This window comes from Monodelphis domestica, chromosome 2 (genome assembly GCF_027887165.1).
Source record: "Monodelphis domestica isolate mMonDom1 chromosome 2, mMonDom1.pri, whole genome shotgun sequence".
Taxonomy (NCBI): Eukaryota; Metazoa; Chordata; class Mammalia; order Didelphimorphia; family Didelphidae; genus Monodelphis; species Monodelphis domestica.
In genome coordinates, this window is record NC_077228.1 from 109,486,535 (window position 1) to 109,507,960 (window position 21,426).

General features: G+C 43.6%; 1 protein-coding gene across 9 annotated transcripts in view; it reads left to right on the forward strand.

Moving 5' to 3' along the window:
• NFASC (neurofascin) overlaps nucleotides 1–21,426 on the forward strand; it is a 258,666-nt gene that overhangs the window by 222,913 nt on the left and 14,327 nt on the right. For 8 of the 9 annotated variants that reach the window (XM_007481242.2, XM_056815787.1, XM_056815788.1 and 5 more), the window contains 3 exons: nucleotides 2,837–3,085; nucleotides 8,694–8,810; nucleotides 10,514–10,666. The exons of the other annotated variant lie outside the window; for it this stretch is intronic. In XM_007481242.2, the coding sequence (XP_007481304.2) occupies nucleotides 2,837–3,085; nucleotides 8,694–8,810; nucleotides 10,514–10,666 (519 nt within the window). The remainder of the gene's footprint in view (nucleotides 1–2,836; nucleotides 3,086–8,693; nucleotides 8,811–10,513; nucleotides 10,667–21,426) is intronic. 9 annotated transcript variants of the gene reach the window in all.

Genomic DNA, 21,426 nt, shown 5'->3' on the forward strand with positions numbered 1-21,426 from the left:
AAGGATCTGAGTTTGACACCACCGGACTAGATGATCATTGAAGTTCCTTCCAACTCTGAAATTCCTTGATTCTGCTTGTGTCTAGGTTAGATTTAAGAACCCTGTCTACCTCCCATACTTCACAAATGTATTTGATACCTACTGTTTGTGTGGCAGGGCTCTATTGTCAAACTTGGCAAAGGACTGACTCTGCTTTCCCAAGTTCCCCAGTCATTATATCTTTTCTCAGATTTTTGGCTGAGCTAGATAACCTCTGCCATCTTCTAACTCCTAACTTCCATTGTTCTGTGGCTTTGACCTGGGGACACATGATTGTAAAAGCTTTTTATCCTAGAAATCATGAAACAATATATAAGGTTTAGAGGCAGTCTTACTTGGAGCTGTTGGTCAAAAAGATCACTCAGGAACCCTACTGCCCCCCCAGCTCATGATGAAATGATCACAGAGGTATTTGAGAGCCATTATTGAGGAGTTACCAAACTTGGAGCAGAATTAACTCGGCTTCCCAGTCTCCCAGGCATTGTATCTTTTTTTCAAAGATGAAGGAAGGAGGTGTAGTGTGAATCTTCACATTGTTCATTCCCAGTGGTACTCTGATGTGACATACGTAAAGTACTTTATAATCCAGGACATTGTGAGGGTAGGGTTCAAGTGTTTTATATGTGTTTGTGTGGTGTATATGTGTATTTTTTTAAAGCTTTTCTACTGACTAAGGTTTGATTCAGGACAGGGAGGGAGTATAATGCCTTAACTTTGAACCTCGGGAAGAATCTATGGAATCTAAAATTACTGGCTGGCCTCCCAGTATGCCTTTTGTGATCTATACCCTCAGGTCCCAATAAACACTTCTGATCTTCCAAATTGGGACCATGCCTTCCAGCCCCTAAGAACCTCCTCTATTTTCTCTATGTAACTTTTGTAGTTTGGTGGCCTGCTGAAATGAAAGAAGCCTTTGTTTAGAGAAGGGCTAAGAAAAGACTTAGGACCCCTAAATTCTTTCCAAAAGGGAAAGGCCCTTTGTATGCCCCTCCACCACCACTCCAGCTAGGAAGATGAGAAGTTTGCCTGCTATTCTCTCCTCTAATGGACAGTGTGAATCTCCTGACCTGCTAAGGGTCTGGGGTAGAGTAAAACAATCTACCTGCTCCAATCTTGTGATTCTTTGGAGTTATTTGGGCCACTAGGTAGAAGTCACCTAGCCTCTGTTGTGTGGTTTCCTTTTTTTTTTTAACCCTTACCCTCCATCTTAGAATCAATACCATGTATTGATTCCAAGGCAGAAGAGTGATAAGGGCTAGGCCATGGGGGTTAAGTGACTTGCCCAGGGCCACACAGCTAAGAAGTGTCTGAGGTCAGATTTAAACCTAGGACCTGGGCCTGGTTCTTAATCCACTGAGCCACCCAGCTGCCTCTGCTGCTTTCTTAAGGTAACATTCCTGGTCTCCTGTTGACATAAATGGTAGATAGTGGGTCAGAGACCAAATGAGATGAATATTATGATATTCCCAGGCCCTTAGTTGCATCAGCTTCCTAGAAAAGAAGCAAAGGCTCATTACCCTTATCCACAAGCTAGTGCTACTGCCAGTCCTTGTGGGATAGGCAGGACTGTGGGAGGGGTACATAAAGCCCATGCACATAACATTACTCCCCAGTGAATTCCATTCCTTCAGGTAGAAGGGAGTGGCCATGGGGAAAGTAGTCTTTGACAGCCTTTGTTCCCAGCCACAGATTCTTCCCACCCACTCACAGCTGGAACAAAAGTCATTATGTAGGGGTTAAGAGTGCCTCTGAATGCCTGCACTGTTTCCTACCATGGTCCTGGCCAGTTTAAATTGTCTTTGCAGGGTCCTCTCACAGACACAATAAATGACAGTCAGGATGTTGGGCTGAATCTAATAGGATAAAATTCAGTAGGCACAAATGTGAAGTCTTCTACTTTTTGGTATACAGTACCAAAGAAAGTGACTTCCCAAGTATAAGGCTGAGGGAGAGGGAAGCGTATAGATAAATTATTTCAGTTTTTCTTAAAAAGGTCTGGGAGTTTTAGTGTATTGCAAGCTTGACCTGAGTCAGCAGAGGAATATGGAAGCCAAAAAGGGCAATTTGATCTTGGATTGCCTTGAATCAGGGAGGATAGCTAGGAGAGATTAGGAATCACAAACTGTAACATAGCTTATATTAGCAGGCAGGTCGATCAGAAGCCAGAGGATTCTGATCTTAGCCCATTTCTGAGAGTGGAAGAAAGTCTCAAGGCTGTCAGTTTTTTGAGGCTGTTGTTGTCCAAAGGAGACATGGCAGAGAGTAATTTGGGGGGATGGGAGGGGGTGAAGTTGCTCAAGAGACTTTATCCTGGGAATGGCAGACTGTCTGTGTGCCCCAGGGGCCACCCAACTGAGGATCCCCCTACCTTCCTCCCACCCTGGGATTGGCTGAGTGGGCTTGGGTTGGGATGTTGCTCCTGCTTGGGTTTGGCCTTGTGTCTTCCTGGCTGCTCTTCCCTGTTATTTCTCACATTCCCCTGGATCTAAGAGATTCTGTGCATCCTCTGTCTCCTTCTTCCATCTTTACTGGGTGCATGCTGGGTGCTTTGAGATGCAGACCATCGAGAAGAAAATGAAACACACCTTTGGGCTTCATTTTCACCATTCCACATGGTTGTGTTCCCAACCATCATGGTTCATCCAACATACCCTTTGTTTCACTTGGGGATCTTAATTCCTGAGGCCACATCTTCTCCCCTGGGGCCTCAGGCCTCTGAGGGCAGGGCTGTGGGGTCGTGTCCACGCTGGAGACTACCAAACCAACCAGACCCGGCTATTTTACGTTTCCCTCTCAGCTCCCACCATGTTGCCTCCAACTACAGTCAGTGCGACAAGTGCCGCGAGCAGTACTGATGTTACTGCCGTAGCTACCACCGCCGCTGCCACAACTCTCCCCACTGCTGCACCTACCACTACTACCACCACTGCTGCCACCACCACCACAACCACCACCACCGTCGCTACAACTGCTTCTACTACCACTACCGCTGCCACTACTACCACGGAGAGTCCTCCAACCGCCGTGACTAAGATACAGGACACTGGTACTGCTGAACACACACTTTCCTCCTCCCCTCTAGCCTCTTCCCTTCCCATCCCTCTGTCTACTCTTCAGCAGAGACACATATATAGTCTTCCCAGGACAGGAGCTGGGACCTGGAATAATGTTTATGGACACCCTTAGTTGTTTCTAGTCCAAGGAATCACGTATCCAAGGATTAGATTCATGTCCTGGTATCCAGGAAGCCTCAGAATTCCTGGCCTGAGAAGGTGCCAAAGACCTAGAACCTGAATTTTGTTCCTAGGCTTCCTGCCTAACCTGAATCAGAATCCCTTGTCCTTCCTGGCATTTTTGCAAAACCTTAAAGCACTAAATAAATCCAAGCTATCATAATCATCATTGTCGTTAGCTTCTCTGTCCCATGAAATAGAGATGGGCAGAGTCCTTCTACCTTGGACAGGTGACTATATTCCAAGCTCAAGTACTCACCCAGAGATTCCAGGCTTCCAGACCAAAGCTGGAACTACAGCTGGGTGAGAAAGGCAACCTAGGTAGCACAGTAGATAGAGCATCAGGCTTGAGTTGGGAGGACCTGTCTATGTGACTTTGGACAAGTCACTTAACCCTGATTGCCACGCCCTTGCTGCTCTTCTGTCTTAGAAATGAAACTAAGACAGAAAGGTCAGAGTTTTAAGAAAACAAAAGAAAGGCTGACACTTAGAGACCAACATGCAAGGGATTTAATGAGAGGCAGTGTGATGTAGCAGAAAGAGTACTGGATTTGAAGTCTAAGGTCCTGGGTTCAAATCTTAGTTTTGCCACTTATTACCTATATAACCTTATACAAATCATTCTTCTTTCTGGGCTTCATCTGTAAAATGAAGGACTAGATTATTTCTAGGATTGGACTAAGGTACCTTCTAGCTCTAAGTCCTATTATTCTCTTTTAAGTAGGACTTTTAAATAAACATGTATACTTTTACATTTAAAAAAAAATGCCACATTCCATGGCCCATAAGGATTTACTTTGTGATGTCATATGTATTATGATGAAGGCTTAAAGCCCCCACTAAAGAGTAAAACATGCTGGTGAAATTTTCCCATGCAGGGAGGGATCATTTTTTAATCATGCCTATAGTGTACAAATGGCATGCCCAGACTGTCTCAAGCCACGGAGTTTGCATTGAGCACTAGGTAGAGTGAAACAGAGAGATTTGCATCCTCTCCAGGCATGAGGCTAGGTAGGACCAAAGTCCTCTTTACCAGAAGGCCGGCCAGGCAGCAAAACTCTCTGAGGCCGTGCCTCACTTACTGTGTCTCTGCATGAGGAGGGGGGCTTGCAAAACTTATAAAGGGATTCCCCCAAAGAACAAGCCCACTCCCAGGGCCCCAGATCTGTGCCCCTGGAGGGGCCATCGACTGTCCGCATCCCGCCCCTCCCATCCTTTTGAAAAAGAGCCAGTCCTATGAGCTCCAGGAAATGGTAGTGCTGTCAAGGAGTCTAGTAATGACCAAAGGTGCTAAGCTGCCATTTCCACTGATATTCCCCATCCCCGGTAATGTGTGGAAGTAAAATTATGGACATTTTAGTGGCTGCTCATAAAAATCAATCTAAGACCCCCGCCTGCTGGGATAAGGCATAAAGGAGTCAGGACGGGAAGCTTTGTTTTTCCAGTCTGAGGAAACCCCTTGGGGAATTTAGCAATACTTCTAACTGAGCATCAAACAGCCTTTTATTGCCAGAGAAGGAAGGGTCTCTAGCTCACTGAGCCAATGTACCAGCTGGAAAGTCAGCATGAGACAGACAGTAAGGCTAGTGGAGGTGGGGGGCAGCCAAGGAAAAGGGAAGCAGACTTGCCTGCCCTAGTCCCAGCTGTAGTCTTCTCCAGCTGTGAGACCTGGGGCAAAGGCGCCTTCACTTTTCGGGCTCTCCCTGCCCTGCTCCCACCCCCGATTTGGTTGCCTAAGGGCAGCCTGCATGCCTCTTTGTGGGTATGTGGGACTCCATTAGTCAACAAGCCCTGTGCTCTGTGCTGAGGGCATGGAGCGGCCCACAGAAGTTCATCCTCTCACCCAGGGACCCAGAGCGCAGAAGGTATCAGAGGTGGGCTTTGAACCCCACAAGATCTTCTTGACTACAAGTCCAGAACTCTAGTCACTATAGCACACTGCCTTATAAGTGGAGAGGGCTCTGGTGGGGCTGGGATACGTAGATAAAATGCTTCAGGCTCTTAGAGAACAGGAAAAATATTAACTCAAAGTCAGTTTGTAACACTAACCATTCCTTTGACCTTGGAAAAACTGCCTCTACAGGAGGGGAATACTTGAGTTTTGAGGTAATGTTGGCCTGTAGAAAAGAAATTGACTGGAGAAAGCCCTGTTGGGATGACTTGGGGGAGACAACAAGGTGGCTCTGAGGATAAAGACCCAGGCTTAGAGATGAGAGGTCCTGGGTTCAAATGTGGCCTCAGACACTTCCTGGCTGGGTGACCCTGGGCAAGTCATTCAACCCCAATTGCCTAGCCCTTACCGCTCTTCTGCTTTGGAATATCCATTAATATTGATTCTCAGACAGAAAGTAAGGTTTTTAAAAAATTATTAGGAGCTGCCATCTGCTGATTGGTGGTTAGTGTGCTTTTTGAGTGATAGCAAAAAGTCGAGGTAGAGCCTGACATTATTCAATTACACTGTGCCCTCAGAAAAGGCGCACAGAGTGATGAGAAAGAATGACTTGACTTTGCCATCTGGTGACATCAGAACGTCAGTACCGCCATAATGGGCCCAGACAATGGACCGTCCAGGTGCAGGCTCTGTCTGTTACAGAAGGGTGGCTATCCTCAGCTCCGCCTGGCCCCTCACATTTGAGATGTCTTCTAGCTAGCTTAATCTCTCTTCCTACCCTAGTCTGCTTTGTTCATTTACCAATTCATCTCAGCCTTTTGAGAATCTATTTAGGCTCATTCTGGAAACTCCTAGGGAGAATAAAGAGTTCCATAGACTTGTTCCTTCCATTTGTCCTAAGCTTCCTGCCAGACTTCAAGTGGGCCCTCTGGTTCTGGTACTCTGGATTTGATGAACTGGTCTGAGTTCTCTATCATCATCAGTCTCTCTAATCTGTAAATTTTGTTCCCACTCTCATCTTTCCAGAATTGGAGAATCCCACCTCCCATCCTCCAAATAATCAGATCCTGGTTTAATTTTAGTTTCCTTTCTCTAAATCCTGTTCCAGCTCCCCTCTAACTTTGCCTGAAGGCATTTAGTCAAATGTATAATGAATATCCTTACACAAACCAGAGAAAGCATCCCACTTCAGCAGTCACCAGACCACAAGATGCTGGGGAGGAAAAAAAAGCCCAAGTTCACAAATGGGAAGGTGCTCTTTAAGATTTTGCCTAAGGCTACCAATTCAGGTCAAAAGCCTTGAAGAGAAGTGTGGAAAGGGGGCAGCTTAGTGATTCACTGGATTGAGCCAAGCCTAGAGATGGGAGGTCCTGGGTTCAAATGTGGCCTGGGACATTTCCAATCTTTGTCACCCTGGGCAAGTCACATAACCCCAATTGCCTAGTCCTTACTGCTCTTCTGCCTTAGAACCAATACATAGGATTGATTCTAAGATGGAAGGTAAGAGTTTGTTTGTTTGTTTTTTTTTAAGTGTAACATAGACTAGCCCCACATCCCCATCAGGGTCCTAGGCATTTCTATCCATGTAACCAAATTTCCAATGACTTGCCCAGCATAAACTACTCCTCACCTTGGTCAAATGCTATCTCCTAGGCTTCAGTAGAAGCCATTACTTTAGTAAAGACCAGGAAGCTGCTATAATGTCTGAACTCTGCGAGCTGAGTTAGATCATACTTAGTGCACTCAGTTCATTTATTTTTGAAAAGTGAGTAGGTGACAGTACCCCCTTGCATGCTAATAAAATATACAGGAGCCACGCTCATAAAGTCTTTGAAATATGAGGCTTCATGCTAGCATTCTACTATTAAATCTTTGCTGGGAAATGGGATAATCAGTCTGCCGGGTCTCCTGAAAAATGACTGTGTTTGAAGATTAGTAATGTCCTCAGTGCAATGGCTTTGATAGTGGAGCTCCCAGCTATTAGGAGCTGGGTAATTGATGGCTTGCCCACTGCAAAGAGAGCATACCCATCCACCCCTACCCCTACCCCAAGATGCTATGGTGGGGAGAACCCAATGTAGTAGAAAGGACTCCAGAGAAGGGGAGGTGTTCTGGGCCAGTCTCCCCATGATCTGCTGGGAGAGTCTCCTCTTATTCACCCTTCCTAAGGAATTGCTAATAGGTTTAAATTCTTTCAAACTGTCAAAGGCCCAGGCCATTAGCCAGCCTTTAAATGATGAGGATAAGGGGAGCAAAGTTCATGGCTGTTGCCTTGAACTTTTAAGTGGGTATGATGTAGCCTGAAACTCCCCCAAGATATCTTTGAAGTAGAGCAACCCTCTCTCGAGCCTCTCTGGTTTAGACTTTCTCCCAGTGTTCCTCTTTTTTTTCCTTAAAAATAGTTTTTATGTCTCATTACAAACATCAAGTGCCTGTACAAATGACTAAACTTACTATTTTCATTTAAATGGATTACTTTTCAGCCATTAATTATGACGACACTTTAGCGGTCCCTCACCCCAAATCTCCATCAGGATTCTTTGTCTAATGTCATTCACTTCTCTTCATCTTGCTGTAATTAGTGCATCTTCCATCCTTCTAGATCTGCCTACCCTCCCCCCCCCCCACTTTGCCTTATTTCATAAAGGCCGTTCCAGATTTCCTTGTATTCCTCCTACTCGTCCATCTCAATGGCATTGAGATATTTCATTACATTAATGTACTGCGATTCATTTAACCATTTCCCCATTGGTGTACATTTAGGTTGTGTCTCATTGTTTGCAATTGCCTACGATGAAATTCTTTGAACAGATTTTTTTGTTTTTGCTGCTGCTGCCACTGCTTTCAATTACACTGTCAGTAATGGAATGATTGGTCAAGGGATGTGATTACTTTGACAACTTTTCATACGGCCAAATTGTATCCCAGAAAACTTTCCATTTCCCTTAGCATCCCCTCCTGCTCCATACACACATACCCACTTCCCAGCTTAAGAAGATGCCATTCACGTTATCACTATTTCCCACCCCAATCACAGATCGTGACTTCCATTTGCCACAAGCAGCTACTCTGGTCATCATAAAGAACTTTAGTAGCTTGAAGGACAAAAAATACCACCTTCTATGCCCAACCGAGGCGAGGGGACTTTTCCTCCCTTCCTCTGAGAGGAAAGTGGGACCTGTTTGGAGATTCTAGAAGACTTTTCCAGAGCAGAACCCAGACACCATAGGGAGGTTTGAATAAGAAACTGTGCTTTGAGTTGAATCCCCATTTGAATCCCATAGGGGATTCCGAGCTCTCCACAGGTAGTAGCTATTCCCTCCATGCCAGGGGCAGCCTGCATGCTCTCTAACACATAACCAGGGACCTGGTTTTCAGCCACCCAAGGCTGAGACTTAGAACTATGTTGGAGCCATGTATACCAGGCAATTTCTGACTCTCTGTTCTTTCCCAGCAGACCCCGGCCTGTGCGTGTGCCCAGCCCTGCCTCCCCCCATCATTACTAACTCCTCTTCTAACCTATTCACCAGCCCCCTATGGACAGTCCATATGGAACTTCACGGTGAAGGCCAACAGTAAATCGGCCAACCTCACATGGGACCACAATCTCGAGCCAGGAACTGAATTTGTGATTGAGTATTCATACAGTAAGCATTGGCCTGCATGGCGGCAGGGGGTAGTGGTGGATACCATTTAAAAGATCCTTGTTAGTCTCTGAGGCTCAGAGAGGCCTTGTAGCCTGGGGTTAATTATGGCCTAGTGAAATCAATATATATGCTGGGTTGGGGATGGTGGGGAGAGTAAAAGGAATGGCAGGAAAGAGAAAAAAAAGGCTGATGAAGTCTTTAGAATCTGCTAAGCATGCATGGGCCACCCACCCTTCCCAGGGACTCTTCTCTGCACTGGGATGAGGCCTTTTTTTAAGCCATGAGCCCCAGATATAGTAGATCTTTTCTCAGCACTGGGCGCCTTCAGGAGCAGGGAATTAGGATTTTCTTAAGTTTCCACAGGGCAGGCTCCGGGTCCTGGGAAGGAAAGTGCTTCTCCTACACACAAAAAAAGAGAAAAAAATGCCACAGATAGCCCCTGGTAGATCACAGATTGTTTTAGAAAGAAGGAGAACTAACCCCTGCCTTAACCTACTCACATTCACCATCTGAGTCACCCCAGCTTTTCTAGATTGCTACCTGGGACCAGGAGACAGACCTTTATTCTCTGTATAAAGCCGACTAGTACATAGGGGCTCAAATCTAGGAGCCTAGACTCACTTAAAACAATCCTCTAAATGATCTAACCTACCCAGAGGGGACCCCAGTGACAAGCAGAGCATAAATAATGGCCAGTTTTGCCTTATATGGTCTAGAGGAATGGGGAGTTTTTAATCCACAGGTGCATCCAAATCCAAAGTTTTGTTTATATTTTCAAAGTTCTACAAACACCATCTCCCCAAGAGTACACACAAATGCACACACACACACACACACACACACACACACATTCTCTCTCTCTCTCTCTCTCTCTCTCTCTCTCTCTCTGTCTCTCTCTCTCTCTCTCTGTCTGTCTCTCTTTCTCCTGGCAATATGTAGGAAGAAAACCTCTCTAATAATCCTCATAGGCATTGTACCTAAGCAGCCAAAATGAGAGATAGAAAGTGTAAAAGTAGGGAAGCTTGGTTAATCTATCTACCACACAGGTCCATCAGTCCCTGGTAAACGAATAGTTGATTGTCTTGTACTGGTTACTCATGAGAGATATAACTGGTAGTAAAGATGGCACTGCAAGAGAGGCAGCATGGAGGAGTGGACAGAGAGCTGGTCTTGGAGTCAGGAAGTCCTGGGTTCAAATACCATCTCTGACATATACTGGCTGTGTGACCCTGGGCAAGTCACTTAAACTCTCAATGCCCTAGGCAACTCTTTTTATGACTGCAAGATACCAAGCAGATTCCAGCCTGACTTAGGAGAAGGGGCTTTCTTACCAAGAGTTTCCTATATCATTTAAATCACAGGTCTAGTTTCCCTTCCTACTCCTTTCCCCACCAAAAAGGAAAAAAAATTGGGGTTAGAAGGGAAGTCAAAGAAATTTGACAGATTTTGAAAGAATAGTGTTTCCCTTCCTCCTCATTGAAGTGTCAAATAGACTCTATTGAAAGAATCAATACTCTGTGTCACCTGGTCAGTCTAGTGGTTTTTAACAGGGGCTAGCCCAAGCACTTGGGCACCCCAACCCTACATGGTGTCCCAGCTGTAAATAGCCCACCCCTGTCCTAGACAGGTAGCCAGGGACCCATGTCATGTCTCTGGCCGCTCATTCAGGGGCCCCGAGCTGACCTAAGATTTCTATTCTTCAGGCAACCAGTCAACAAAAATTCACTCTATTAAGACCCAGTATTATTCGTTGAAGGAACTCAATCCCGGGATTTTCTACTCGTTCCGGGTTTATTCCCAAAACAGGCCCGCTATCACCAGTTCCCTCGTCACTGTTCAGACTACTGATGACTCAGGTGAGAAGGGATTTGGCCAGTGTGAGTTGCCCCCCACAAGCATGAGGCATTCCATTCTCATCTCCAGCTTTCTGTTTGTGACTTGTCATGGAGAGCAGAACTAGGACTTCCCCATCCCCAATCTTGCATGGCTGTCTTCTCTTCTTGTGGTACTTACAATAGCTTTCAGGTTCCTAGAAACTGGAAAGGAACACATAAAACCAGAGGATGGAATAAGGCATTGAGAGCACTATACAGTTTGGAGGGGAACTTGACCTTCTGGGCAATGATTGGAGTTGTAGAAGGAAACCAAAAGCTTTCTAATGAAGCCGGAGGAGAATATGTGGTATACACTGATACTTGAAAATGGTTTTGTGTGGGTACGCGTATATGGGTATATGCATGCTTGCTTATTATCCCTGGGTATACTTTTGTGGATTGTTATACCCACACTGTTTCCTTGTGCACATGGATCGTTGCTCTTTATGATGTAGAATCATAGGATCGTAGATCTTGAGTTGAAAAGGATCTCAGAAAGTCACCAGCCCTCATTTTACAGTTGAGAAAACCAAGATACAGGGAAGTTATGTGACTTGCCAACATCTCACATAAGGATTTGAACACAGGTCCTCTGCTTCCTGCGCTAATATTCTTTCCAGTGTACTAAAACGTCTTTCTGTAGATTATTAAACTCAGAAGGAATCTTGGAGGCCATTTGACACCATCTTTTACATGTTGTATAAATACCCTCTATCCAGCCTTTGCTTGAACAACTAAAGTGACAAGGAAGCCATTGCCCAACAAGACAATCCCATTCCCTATTTTTGGGCAAGTCTAATTGCTAGAACCTCCTTCCTTATGTCAAAATAAAACCTGCCACCTTGAAAATTCTGCCCTTTGGATATGAGTGGCCAACTGGATTTGTATCTTGGGACTCTCAGGATAATGTCTTACTCTACCAGCAACTTCAACAAAGGCCAGTTTCTGTGCCATTCTGTTCTTCTCACTTCTCAACGTCATCTTTGAGGCTTATTTGGCATTTCTGTTTTGACCCCAAAGTTAGTGTGGCTGAAAGGCAGCTGACTTTTTGCCACTCCGGTATAGACAAGAATGTCTTCTAGAACTAAGGTGCATGCCAGCCTGAGCCAATGAATAGACAAATTCTTCATGCTGTAGCATAATGGTGTGTCCAACTCCTTGGTGAATAGAGCAAAATAGAAAGTGACAGGCTGGGATGGGGTACTTCCTGCCAGGAGAACATGTGCATATGTGAACTCAAGACCAGCCTGAGAGTCTATACCATGTCTTAAAAGTTCCCCTGTGTATAAAATCCTATGTGAGGGACTACAGGGAGACCCAGAAGAAGGATGAAGCAATCTAACTTTCAAGCAGAATCTTTTCAGGTAGAGACAGAAGACTCACAAGCAGAAAGGAAAACTCTATAAGATATATGTTGGCTTGCAAAATGTTTTCCCTTTTCCTGTACATAACAAAAGCTCTTAGCTCAGATAATTATCTCAGATCTCATTTGGGAGAAATAAAGGTCCAGCTACTAAAGGAGACTCATTGTCCATTAGAGATAAATGTCTCTGCCCAGTCCCTCTGAGCTTAGACATATATCATAGGATTACAAATTTTAAGCTAGAAGGTATCTCAAGAAGGCCACTAATCCAGCCCTGTTATTTTACATGTGAGGACAGTGAGGCCCAGGGACTCTTCAGTGATTTGTCTTTGGTCATATAGGTAGTAAGTATCAAAAGCAAGATTTGAACCTACATCTTCTGAAACTAGGATTAGTGTCCTTTATGCTTTATATAACACAGACTTCTATATCCACACTTATAAGGCTCAGGGAGTATAGAAACCCAGTTGGCTGCTCTGACCTTCAGAACCAATCAGGGCCTAAATGTTTGAGTGTTTGCTTGGGCCCATCTTGTCATACGGGTTTGGTAGGAGAAGCAGAGGTGAGGTGTGGGAAAACCAGTATGGCATCTGAGTAGATGGCAAAGCAATGCAGATGGCTAGACTCTGAACTAGTTGGGGTTCTGGACTACTTTTCATTGGTATATATGTTTTATTTTGGTCTGAAACAGCCCTAAAGCTGGCAGTGGGAGTGGGGTAGGGCATGAGCAGAGTTGGGTTCAGTAAGAGGATCTTTGAAAATGGTACCTAGCCTTGCTTAGAGAAAGACACCATTGTAAATGCAAACACATTTTGCTTTCTCCTTTTTTAAAACTTCTTTTTCCCAATTACATGTAGAAACAATTTCTGACAACTGTTTTCTGACATTTTGCAATTCATATTCTCTCCTTCCCCAAGGTGGTAAACTGTCCAATATAGGTTATATCCATGCTTTCATGCAATACATATTTCTGTCTTGCACAATTTGCTTTCAGTGATCAAATCAGACAGACCCTGCAAGTATCTTCCCCAGAAATCTGCCCAGAAACCTGTAGTCTGGAGAGGGAAGTTTCCATGGAATAAACACTCACTGAACAGTTTTCATCCTACATGGTCATCATTTAAAAGTATAATGATTATTGTATAGCCCAGATTGAACAGTTTGCCACCTCAAAAAAAGTGCTAGATGTTGGGATCAGTATGACCTGGGTTTGAATCTTAGTTCAGCCACTTTTTTACCTGTGTGACTTTGGGCCCTTGACTTAATTCTGTGGGCCTCAGTTTCCTCATCTGCAAAATCAAAAAGTCAAACAACAAGCCTTCCTTAAATGCCTCTTATATACTAGGCATTGTCTAGGTCTGTGTTGGTGAACCAATGGTACATGGGCTAGAGTGGGATGCTCTCCTCCCCCTCTTCATTGCTCCTAAAGACATTTTTCACTTCATCCACTCATCTGCCCAGCAGCCCAACGGGAGCACTTCTTCCCTCCCCTACCTGGGGTAAGGGGGTGGCTCACATGTGGTGTGAGGGTGCAGTTTGGGCACTTGAGCACCAGTACTAGTCTTGGTGATGAGGATACAAAAACAAAAATGACATTGTCCTTACTCTCAAGGAGCTTGCATTCTCAATGTGCACATATACAAGTATATACAAAATGTACACAAGATAATTTGGTGGGTAGAATGTCAAGAAAGGTTTCATGTAAAAGGTGGCATTTGAGATGAGTTCTAAGGGAACTTGGATTCTAAGGGTGAAAAGTGAGAACAAAATGAACTCCAGGCATGGGAGATAGAAAGTACCAAAGCTTGGAGATGGGAGTAGATATATCAATATAGATATGTGGGTACATGTATGTGTATATATATATATATATATGTAAATTATACATATGTGTATGCAAAGAGATATTTTATTTATTATTATTATTATTAATTAAGAATAGGCAGGCTGATTGAGGCCAGATTATGAAGGGCTTTAAATATCAAACAGGAGACTCTGTATTTGATCCTAAAGGCAATATAGAACCATTGGAGTTTATTGAGTAGGGAAGTTCCATGGACAGATCTGCACTCAAGAAAGTCATTTTGAAATCTATGTGGAGAGGGGATAGAAGTGGGGAAAGATTCAAGACAGGAAGACCAATTAGAAAATGACTGCAATAATCTTGGTGATGTAACCTGAATTAGGGTGGTGGCTGTTTGAGCATAAGACAAGTTATAGAGATAGAAATGACAAGGTTTGGCAACTAAGTAGACACAAAAAGGGGAGGGTGAGTGAAGAGTTGAGAATAACTGAGGTTATATGCCTGAATGCCTGGAAGAATGGTGGTACCCTTAACAGAAATAGGAAAGTTCAAATGGTTACAAAACCCCTTTGAGGAGTTTTGGAGAAGATATAATGAGTTCTGTTTTAGACATGTTGAGTTTGAAGTGCCTATGGGATATCCAGTTCGAAATGTCTAGCAGGTATACAGTGATACAGACCTAGAGCCCAGAAGAGAGACTAGGGCCATATATATATATAAATCTTGGAAGTCATCTGTCTATAGAAGTAAACCCATAGAAACCAATGAGATCACCAAGTAAAAGAATGGAAGGAGAGAGAGAGAGAGACAGAGACAGAGAGACAGAGAGAGACAGAGAAAGACAGAGAGACAGAAAGACAGAGAGAGACAGAGAGAGAGAGACAGAGAGAGGGAGGAAGGGAGGGGGAGAGAGAGACAGAGACAGAGACAGAGACAGAGACAGAGACAGAGACAGAGAGAAGAGGACACAGAACAGAGCCTTGGGATACGCTGATAGTTAGAAATGAGATATTGATTATGAACCAGCAAAGGTCATTGAGGAGTGGTCAGGTGGGTAGGAGAAACAAAAAGAAAAGCTCCACACACTGAGGGGTTTGGGCTAGATGATTTCCAATGTTCTAATCCATGCTAAATAATAATTATAATATTTATATATAAATCTGTTCTAATATTTATTAAATACTTATGTGTTAGTCTATAAGAATGATACAAAGCTGATACAAGATGCAGTAGCTAACTTCAGGGAAATTATAGTATAGTAATGGAGTATTTGGACCTGGAGTAAGGAAAATCTTATTTGCTATGTGACCTTGGGCAAGTATCTAAACCCTCATATACCTCAGTTTCCTACTCTGTAAAATGAGGGTTATAATAACATCCACCTCAGAAGGTGACCAAATGAAACATTTGTGAGGTCAAAGAGCATTCTCAAGTGCTTCACAAACCTTAAAATACTATACAGATATTAGCTGTTATTATTCACCAATTCAAGGAAGAGATGCAGACAAAATACATGCCATAGAACAGTTGAGTAAGGTCCACATAAACACAGAGAAATGCCTGCACATTTAGCTGGGTGTGCATGTGCTAACTCTTACAATGCATAAATGCCTGTGTGAAGAAATAAGAATACTTTCTACATTCCTCTAATCCCAAGAAATATGCCTCATAAAGACACGACAGAGTGAGAGTTGGCAGGTCCCAACCACTGATCATGTAGGTAGGCACAGGACATCGCTTCATCCAGGCATTAGTAATGTCCTTTGGCAGCTCCACAAGGGAAACGAAGGAAACCACTGCAATATTAGAGTATGGCCCACCCCACAAAGATCCCACATGTGAATTTAATCACCTACATAAAGCTCTTGAGACCAATGGGACTCCTGAGGCCATTAACATATAACCCTGGTTGCCTTCAAAAGCAATTCTGTTCTTCCCCTTCCTGGACAGAGGGACAAAGGGGACACCATTGGGGTCTACTTACACTGTATTGGCTAAGTGCCCTGAGGACTGCTCAAGGACCACAGAAAAGCAAAGGGCAGTCAGGAGACTTATCTGTGGTGAGTCCTTCTTTCATTCCCTGAAGCTGAGGGAGAATTGTCTTTCTTGCCTCAATCCAGGCTGGGCTCCGGCAAGTTGAAGAGAGAAAAGTGTAAAATGCTTCTTAGTTAAAGTCAGCCAAGCCAGAGTGCTTTCTTAAACAAATCTCAGCTCCATCATCATATCAGAGGACCCTCTTCTATTTCTAAAATGTAATTTTTCTTAAATATTGAGTAACATCTCAAATTTGGGTCCATAGAATTGAAGCCATTAGAATTGTCTGTCTGCCTCTCAAGTGAATTTCCCATCTCTAAAGCAGAGGATGTGGCAAACTTACAAAATCTCATCCCATCTTCTCTGTGACTGTAGGCTTTTGCCTGAGTTTGTCAGATGCTTTGTGTAATGTATAGTTTCTAATCAGGGTATGTCCCTGTTTGTATCTACTGGAACTGGAAGGTAAGGCAAGGATGAATACAGCCAGGTCTTAGAATTTTGGTTTTATTACATTGGGTTTGGAATCTCAAAAGAAATGGTATTAATTCACTGAATTTGATCCCAGCATCCAAATTTCCTTACATTGGAATCTCCTTATGAAAATTGCTGTTGGAGCCCAAGATGTGAGTTCACTTTGTATGCGAGACCATCTTATGAGGAGTCCTTTTTCAACTTGGACAAAGAAACCATTTCTGAGGGAATCTATGGCATGCTTAGCTTATAGCAACTTCTACTCTTAGTAAGCTAAGTGCAGAGATAAATCCAGAGCTCACAGATGAATTCTCTAGTCCTTTAATTAGATTAGTTTAAGATGTCTGCATTTGATTCCTACATGTATGCACCATGAACCAGATGGATTGAATGCTACCTTCTGCCTCACTTCCCAGAAGTGTGGCACTGTATCCAAAGGGTAGGGGCCACCCCCCACAAAGGTGGGATTTTTTAAGGAAGGACTGGCACTTTCCAAACACAGGCCTTCTTTCCTTTCCAATTCAATTTGCAAATAAATCAATTATACCTCAATTCGTTGCCTTTGTGGTCTAACTTCAAACCAGCACTGGTTCTTGTCATGTAGCCTTTGGGAAGTTAGAAAGAATCAACCATCATCCTTCCCACTCAGCAGAGGGGTGGCCATATTCACTTAGATACAGTGAGGAAACTCTTTTATAAGGTTGGCATGGGTAGACAAAGTTAATGTTCTATTAAGGGCTAAACTATACTATATTAGACTTTCACTGCATCATTTTCTGTTTGGGGGGAATCTGTCGATCCCCAGGTATGAACTGAATGCCTACTATGTTCCCAGCCCTGTGCCAAGCTCTGAAGGATATAGAAGAAACCCTGAACTCAAAGAGCTTATAGTCTAGTTAGAAAGATAAAACCAGCTCTCTTGAAAAACAATTCCTTGCAAAACAGATTGGTTTCTATGATAAGAGTAATGGTAAGGTGCAGAGGTCAAAGAGAGTTCTCATGTAGGTCTGGGACTTGAGAATAAATAGGATCTGAATAGAAATAGGGGAAGAAAGCACATTCCAACTGGGGACGCAGCAACAGGGAGAGGTTGAAATGAACTTAAGTACATGCAGAATGCGAGGGCGCCACTCTGCCCAGTCTGGAAAGTCTGTGTTGGGAAGCTGGAATAAATGCTTGTTGTCATTTGGGAAACTAGGTTGGCTCTGTAGAGTGCCATCGGGCTATGGAGGTCTTTGAAAGTCTGCTGAAAGAGTTGATGTTTGGGGTAGTAGGAAATAGGGAACTATTTTAGGTTCCAGGGAAAGGGAATGAATGACTTGATGAAAGTGATGTTTTTAGAATGATTATTGTGGCAAAAGTATGCATTATAGATTAGAGGAAGAGGAGAAGAGGATGTGAAATGATGAAAGTCCAGGTGTGGGCAGTAGCAATATGAATAGAGAAGAAGGTAGGCATTCATTCAGAGACATTTTGAAGGTGAGGCAATAGCATTTGGGAATAGATTAGATAATAGGCAATTAAGGTGAGAGAAGGAATTTTCTAGGCTAGCAGTATAGGAGAATGATGACATTAAAAGAAATGGGGTAATTTGAAAGTGAAAGTGATGGAAGAGGTAAGATCGCCCAATTAAATCTGAACATACTGAGTTTGAGGTGATGACAACATCCAAATGGGGTGGTCCTCTAGGCACGGAAAAAAATGGGACTGGATTTCAAAGTCATTCACCTAGAGATCAAGTGAGCTAATGAATAAAAGCCCTTTGCATACTTTCAAACACTGTCATCTATCATCATTTTTTACTGGGCCTGTGATTCTGTTGATATAGGGGACTCCCGAGTGGAGACTCCCATTATCAATGTGAGTGAGCCCCTGCCCTATAGAGAGTCTTTAGAGAGTTACCTGGGGAAGAGGCTAAGTAAGTCACAAGCCCAGGGTCACAGGCAGACACGAACCTATATCTTTATGATTTTGAAGACAACTTTCAATTCATTATGCCCTGCTTTCTACCATTGTCATTGAAGTTGAGTATGAATGAACCTGTGAAGGGAATGGAGCATGTAGAGAGAAGAGTAGAGATCCTACAGGGGTACATACAGGTGGGGGGAGAAGAAAAGCCCCTTCTCTCAGAAGAGAATTGGGAGCACAAATAGAGAGAGAAAACAGGCAAAGTATGTCATGGAAGCCAAGAGGAAAGAGGAGCTTGATAGCATCGGATTCCACTAAAGAGATGAAACTGAGGATTGTGAAAAAGCTATTGGAAACCCCATTAAAGTGATAGGACCAGAAATCAGATTTCAAGAGCTTTGAATGGGAATAGTGGCCAGAAAATGGAAGCAGTGGGGAAAGTCTAGAGGTTCAATAAGTTTAGCAATAAAAGGAAGGAGAATGTTGAGCCAAGTAGCTATCACCAAGAGTCAAGTGAAGTTTGTTGTTGTTTTAATTTAATTTAATTTAATTTAATTTAAGAAAGGGACAAGGGACAGCTAAGTGTCTCTGGATTGAGACAGCCCTGGAGATGGGAGGTCCTGGGTTCAAATGTGGACTTCCTAGCTGTGTATCCCTGGGCAAGTCTTTTAACTCCCATTTCCGGCCCTTACCAATCTCCTGCCTTGGCATTAATACAGTTTTGATTTTAAGATGGAGAGTAACAGTTTAAAGAAAAAAATGAAAGGGACTTTGATATGTTAGAAAAATATTGGGAAACATAAGGGGAAAAGCATGGAGAGGGTGAAAGAAAACCCAGACAATGAATTATTTATGAAAACAAAGTTCATTGAACAGGTGGGAGAGAAGTCCAGGATATAGATTGAGAGGTTAGCTTTAGAGAGGAGAGAAGACTCCTCTTTAGGGATAGTGATATGTTGAAGTGAAGACTAGAGAACTCAGTTTAGTTGGTTTTAATGTTGTCCAAGAAGCGGAAGGTAAGAATTTGCAAAGGAGAGATCAGGTCTGGAATAACCACTAGGAGACTTGCTGCCAAGTCAGTGAGAGATAGCTGGGGAGTGGTAAGAGTGGCTCCATAAAAGGTCATGAGTAAGAAGGAGTCTAGGGTATGAGAACCTGAACAACTCTAAAGTGGACTTCAAAGTGGAGAAAGGCTGGTTTAACTAGGAGAGTGCTAGGTAGAATGAAGACGTTGAATGATGTGACAGATGGCACATTGTACTTCAATCCAAGTTGTAGGTCATATTATAAATGAGTATTACTCTGATGACCCACTGAGCCACTTAGAGATATGAAGAATTGTTTCTCCCAGTTTGCCTTCTGAGGACAGTATAGGATGCTGACTACAGCCATTCACTTATCTGAAATGTTGCCCAGTTGCATGAGACTAGTTTGGCCTGGGAACCTCTGCATGCTAGGGTGGCTCTGTATTTACTCTGTATCTATCCCATTTCTTCCCAGATCTCCCAGCCCATATTGCTATTATAGGTTGGGCACACGAGTGGGTTTCTCTTGGACTTTTGTCTGTGGGCTAGTCAGAGGGTGAATAGACTCAGATCCCAATCTAATCAGCCCTCTGATTTTCAGCCAAAGCACCAATGAGCTTTTCAGTCGTGAAAAATATGACTATCTTCAAACAGAGCTTTCAGGTAGATTATAAAAGAATGATAGGTCAGAGAGTTAGAGCTGGAAGATCATTTAATCTAACCCTTTCATTTTATAGAGGAGGAACTCAGCTCATACAGGTTAAATGACTTGCCCAAGGTCACACAGGGAGTAAGCAGAAGAGCTAAGATTCAAGCCCACCTCTTTTAACTCTGCATTCAATATTAATTCCATTACACCAAGATGTGCCGATCTTAATAGCACAGCCTCTACCAAACCAAACCCACTGGCATGGGTTTATGCATGGCAGCAGTAGATCCAGGGATGGGCTAGGACTCTTCTTGAATTGATGTCAGTTGGTCTCCTACAAATGTGTGTTTTAGGGGCAGTGTCAACAGGAATTCTAATTCCCCTCACCAGAGATCTCTGGCATTAGGAGGCTCAATCAGCCAATCAAAAAGTCCTGAATAAGGGTCTTCCTATGGTGGCACTAAGCCATGGTTGGCACAGTTTGAGTTCAGTAGACAATCTGATCAGTCATTTATTCAAAATCTAATAAGTCCCCACTATAAACAGCTAGCACCATCCTAGGTACCATATGACGGAGTTCCTTGACTTCAAGGAAATTTTGTGCTTGTTGGAGGCACAGAAACTCACATCTCTCTAGAGTCTCTCATCTGTCCAGGCAAGATTCTGAATTCAAGCAAAAAGTTGGCTCCTCCTCAGCTTTCTGGAGTGACCAGGTAGCTCTGGAAGCATTGTTCATAGGTGCCATACTACTTTCTGCTGGAGGGGGCTTTTGAGCCATACCTCGCTGACTTTCTGGTGTGCTAGAAGATGCCCTGGACTTGAGCTATGACATCTTGGTTCAAATCCCAACTTTGCCATTTGCCTAGTTGTGTAACATGGTCAACTCACTTCAGATATCTGAGCCTCGAGTCTTTGAGTAAAAAAGGATATGAGAAAATCAGCCCAACCTCCCTTAAAGGAGTGTTGTGAGGATCAAGTGAGATGATTTAAGTGAGAGTGATTTGTAAAGCTTTGACTTTTATCTAAACTGTTTTAACTATCACTAGATCTGTGATCATGTACAAGTCACTTTACCTGTATAAGTCTCAGTTTCCTCCTCTGTAAAATGGGGCTGACAATGCTTGCTCTACCTACCTCACAGGGGTCTAGTGTGGAAAACATTTTCTTAACCTAGAAGACCTATCTGGATGTGAATTGTCAAGATCACTCACCCAGGGGGAATTCCCTTTGCTAGAACTGTGCCTCTTTGCCCTGGGTCTTCATTAGGCCTCATTGCCATCAGAACAGGTCTGGCCTTTTTCTCTGGCTGCCCTCGCTCCACACCAGATTGGGGTGCCCAAGTTGGCCATTGTAGACCTGCACCATTTTCTTAAACAATGTCACCCCTAACCCCATGCTGTCCCCAGGTCCTGCTCTACTTTCTGCTTCTTATTCCAGCTGCCCCTACCTGGTGCCTTCCCTTTCTTTTGGCTCTTCTCCTCATCCTTT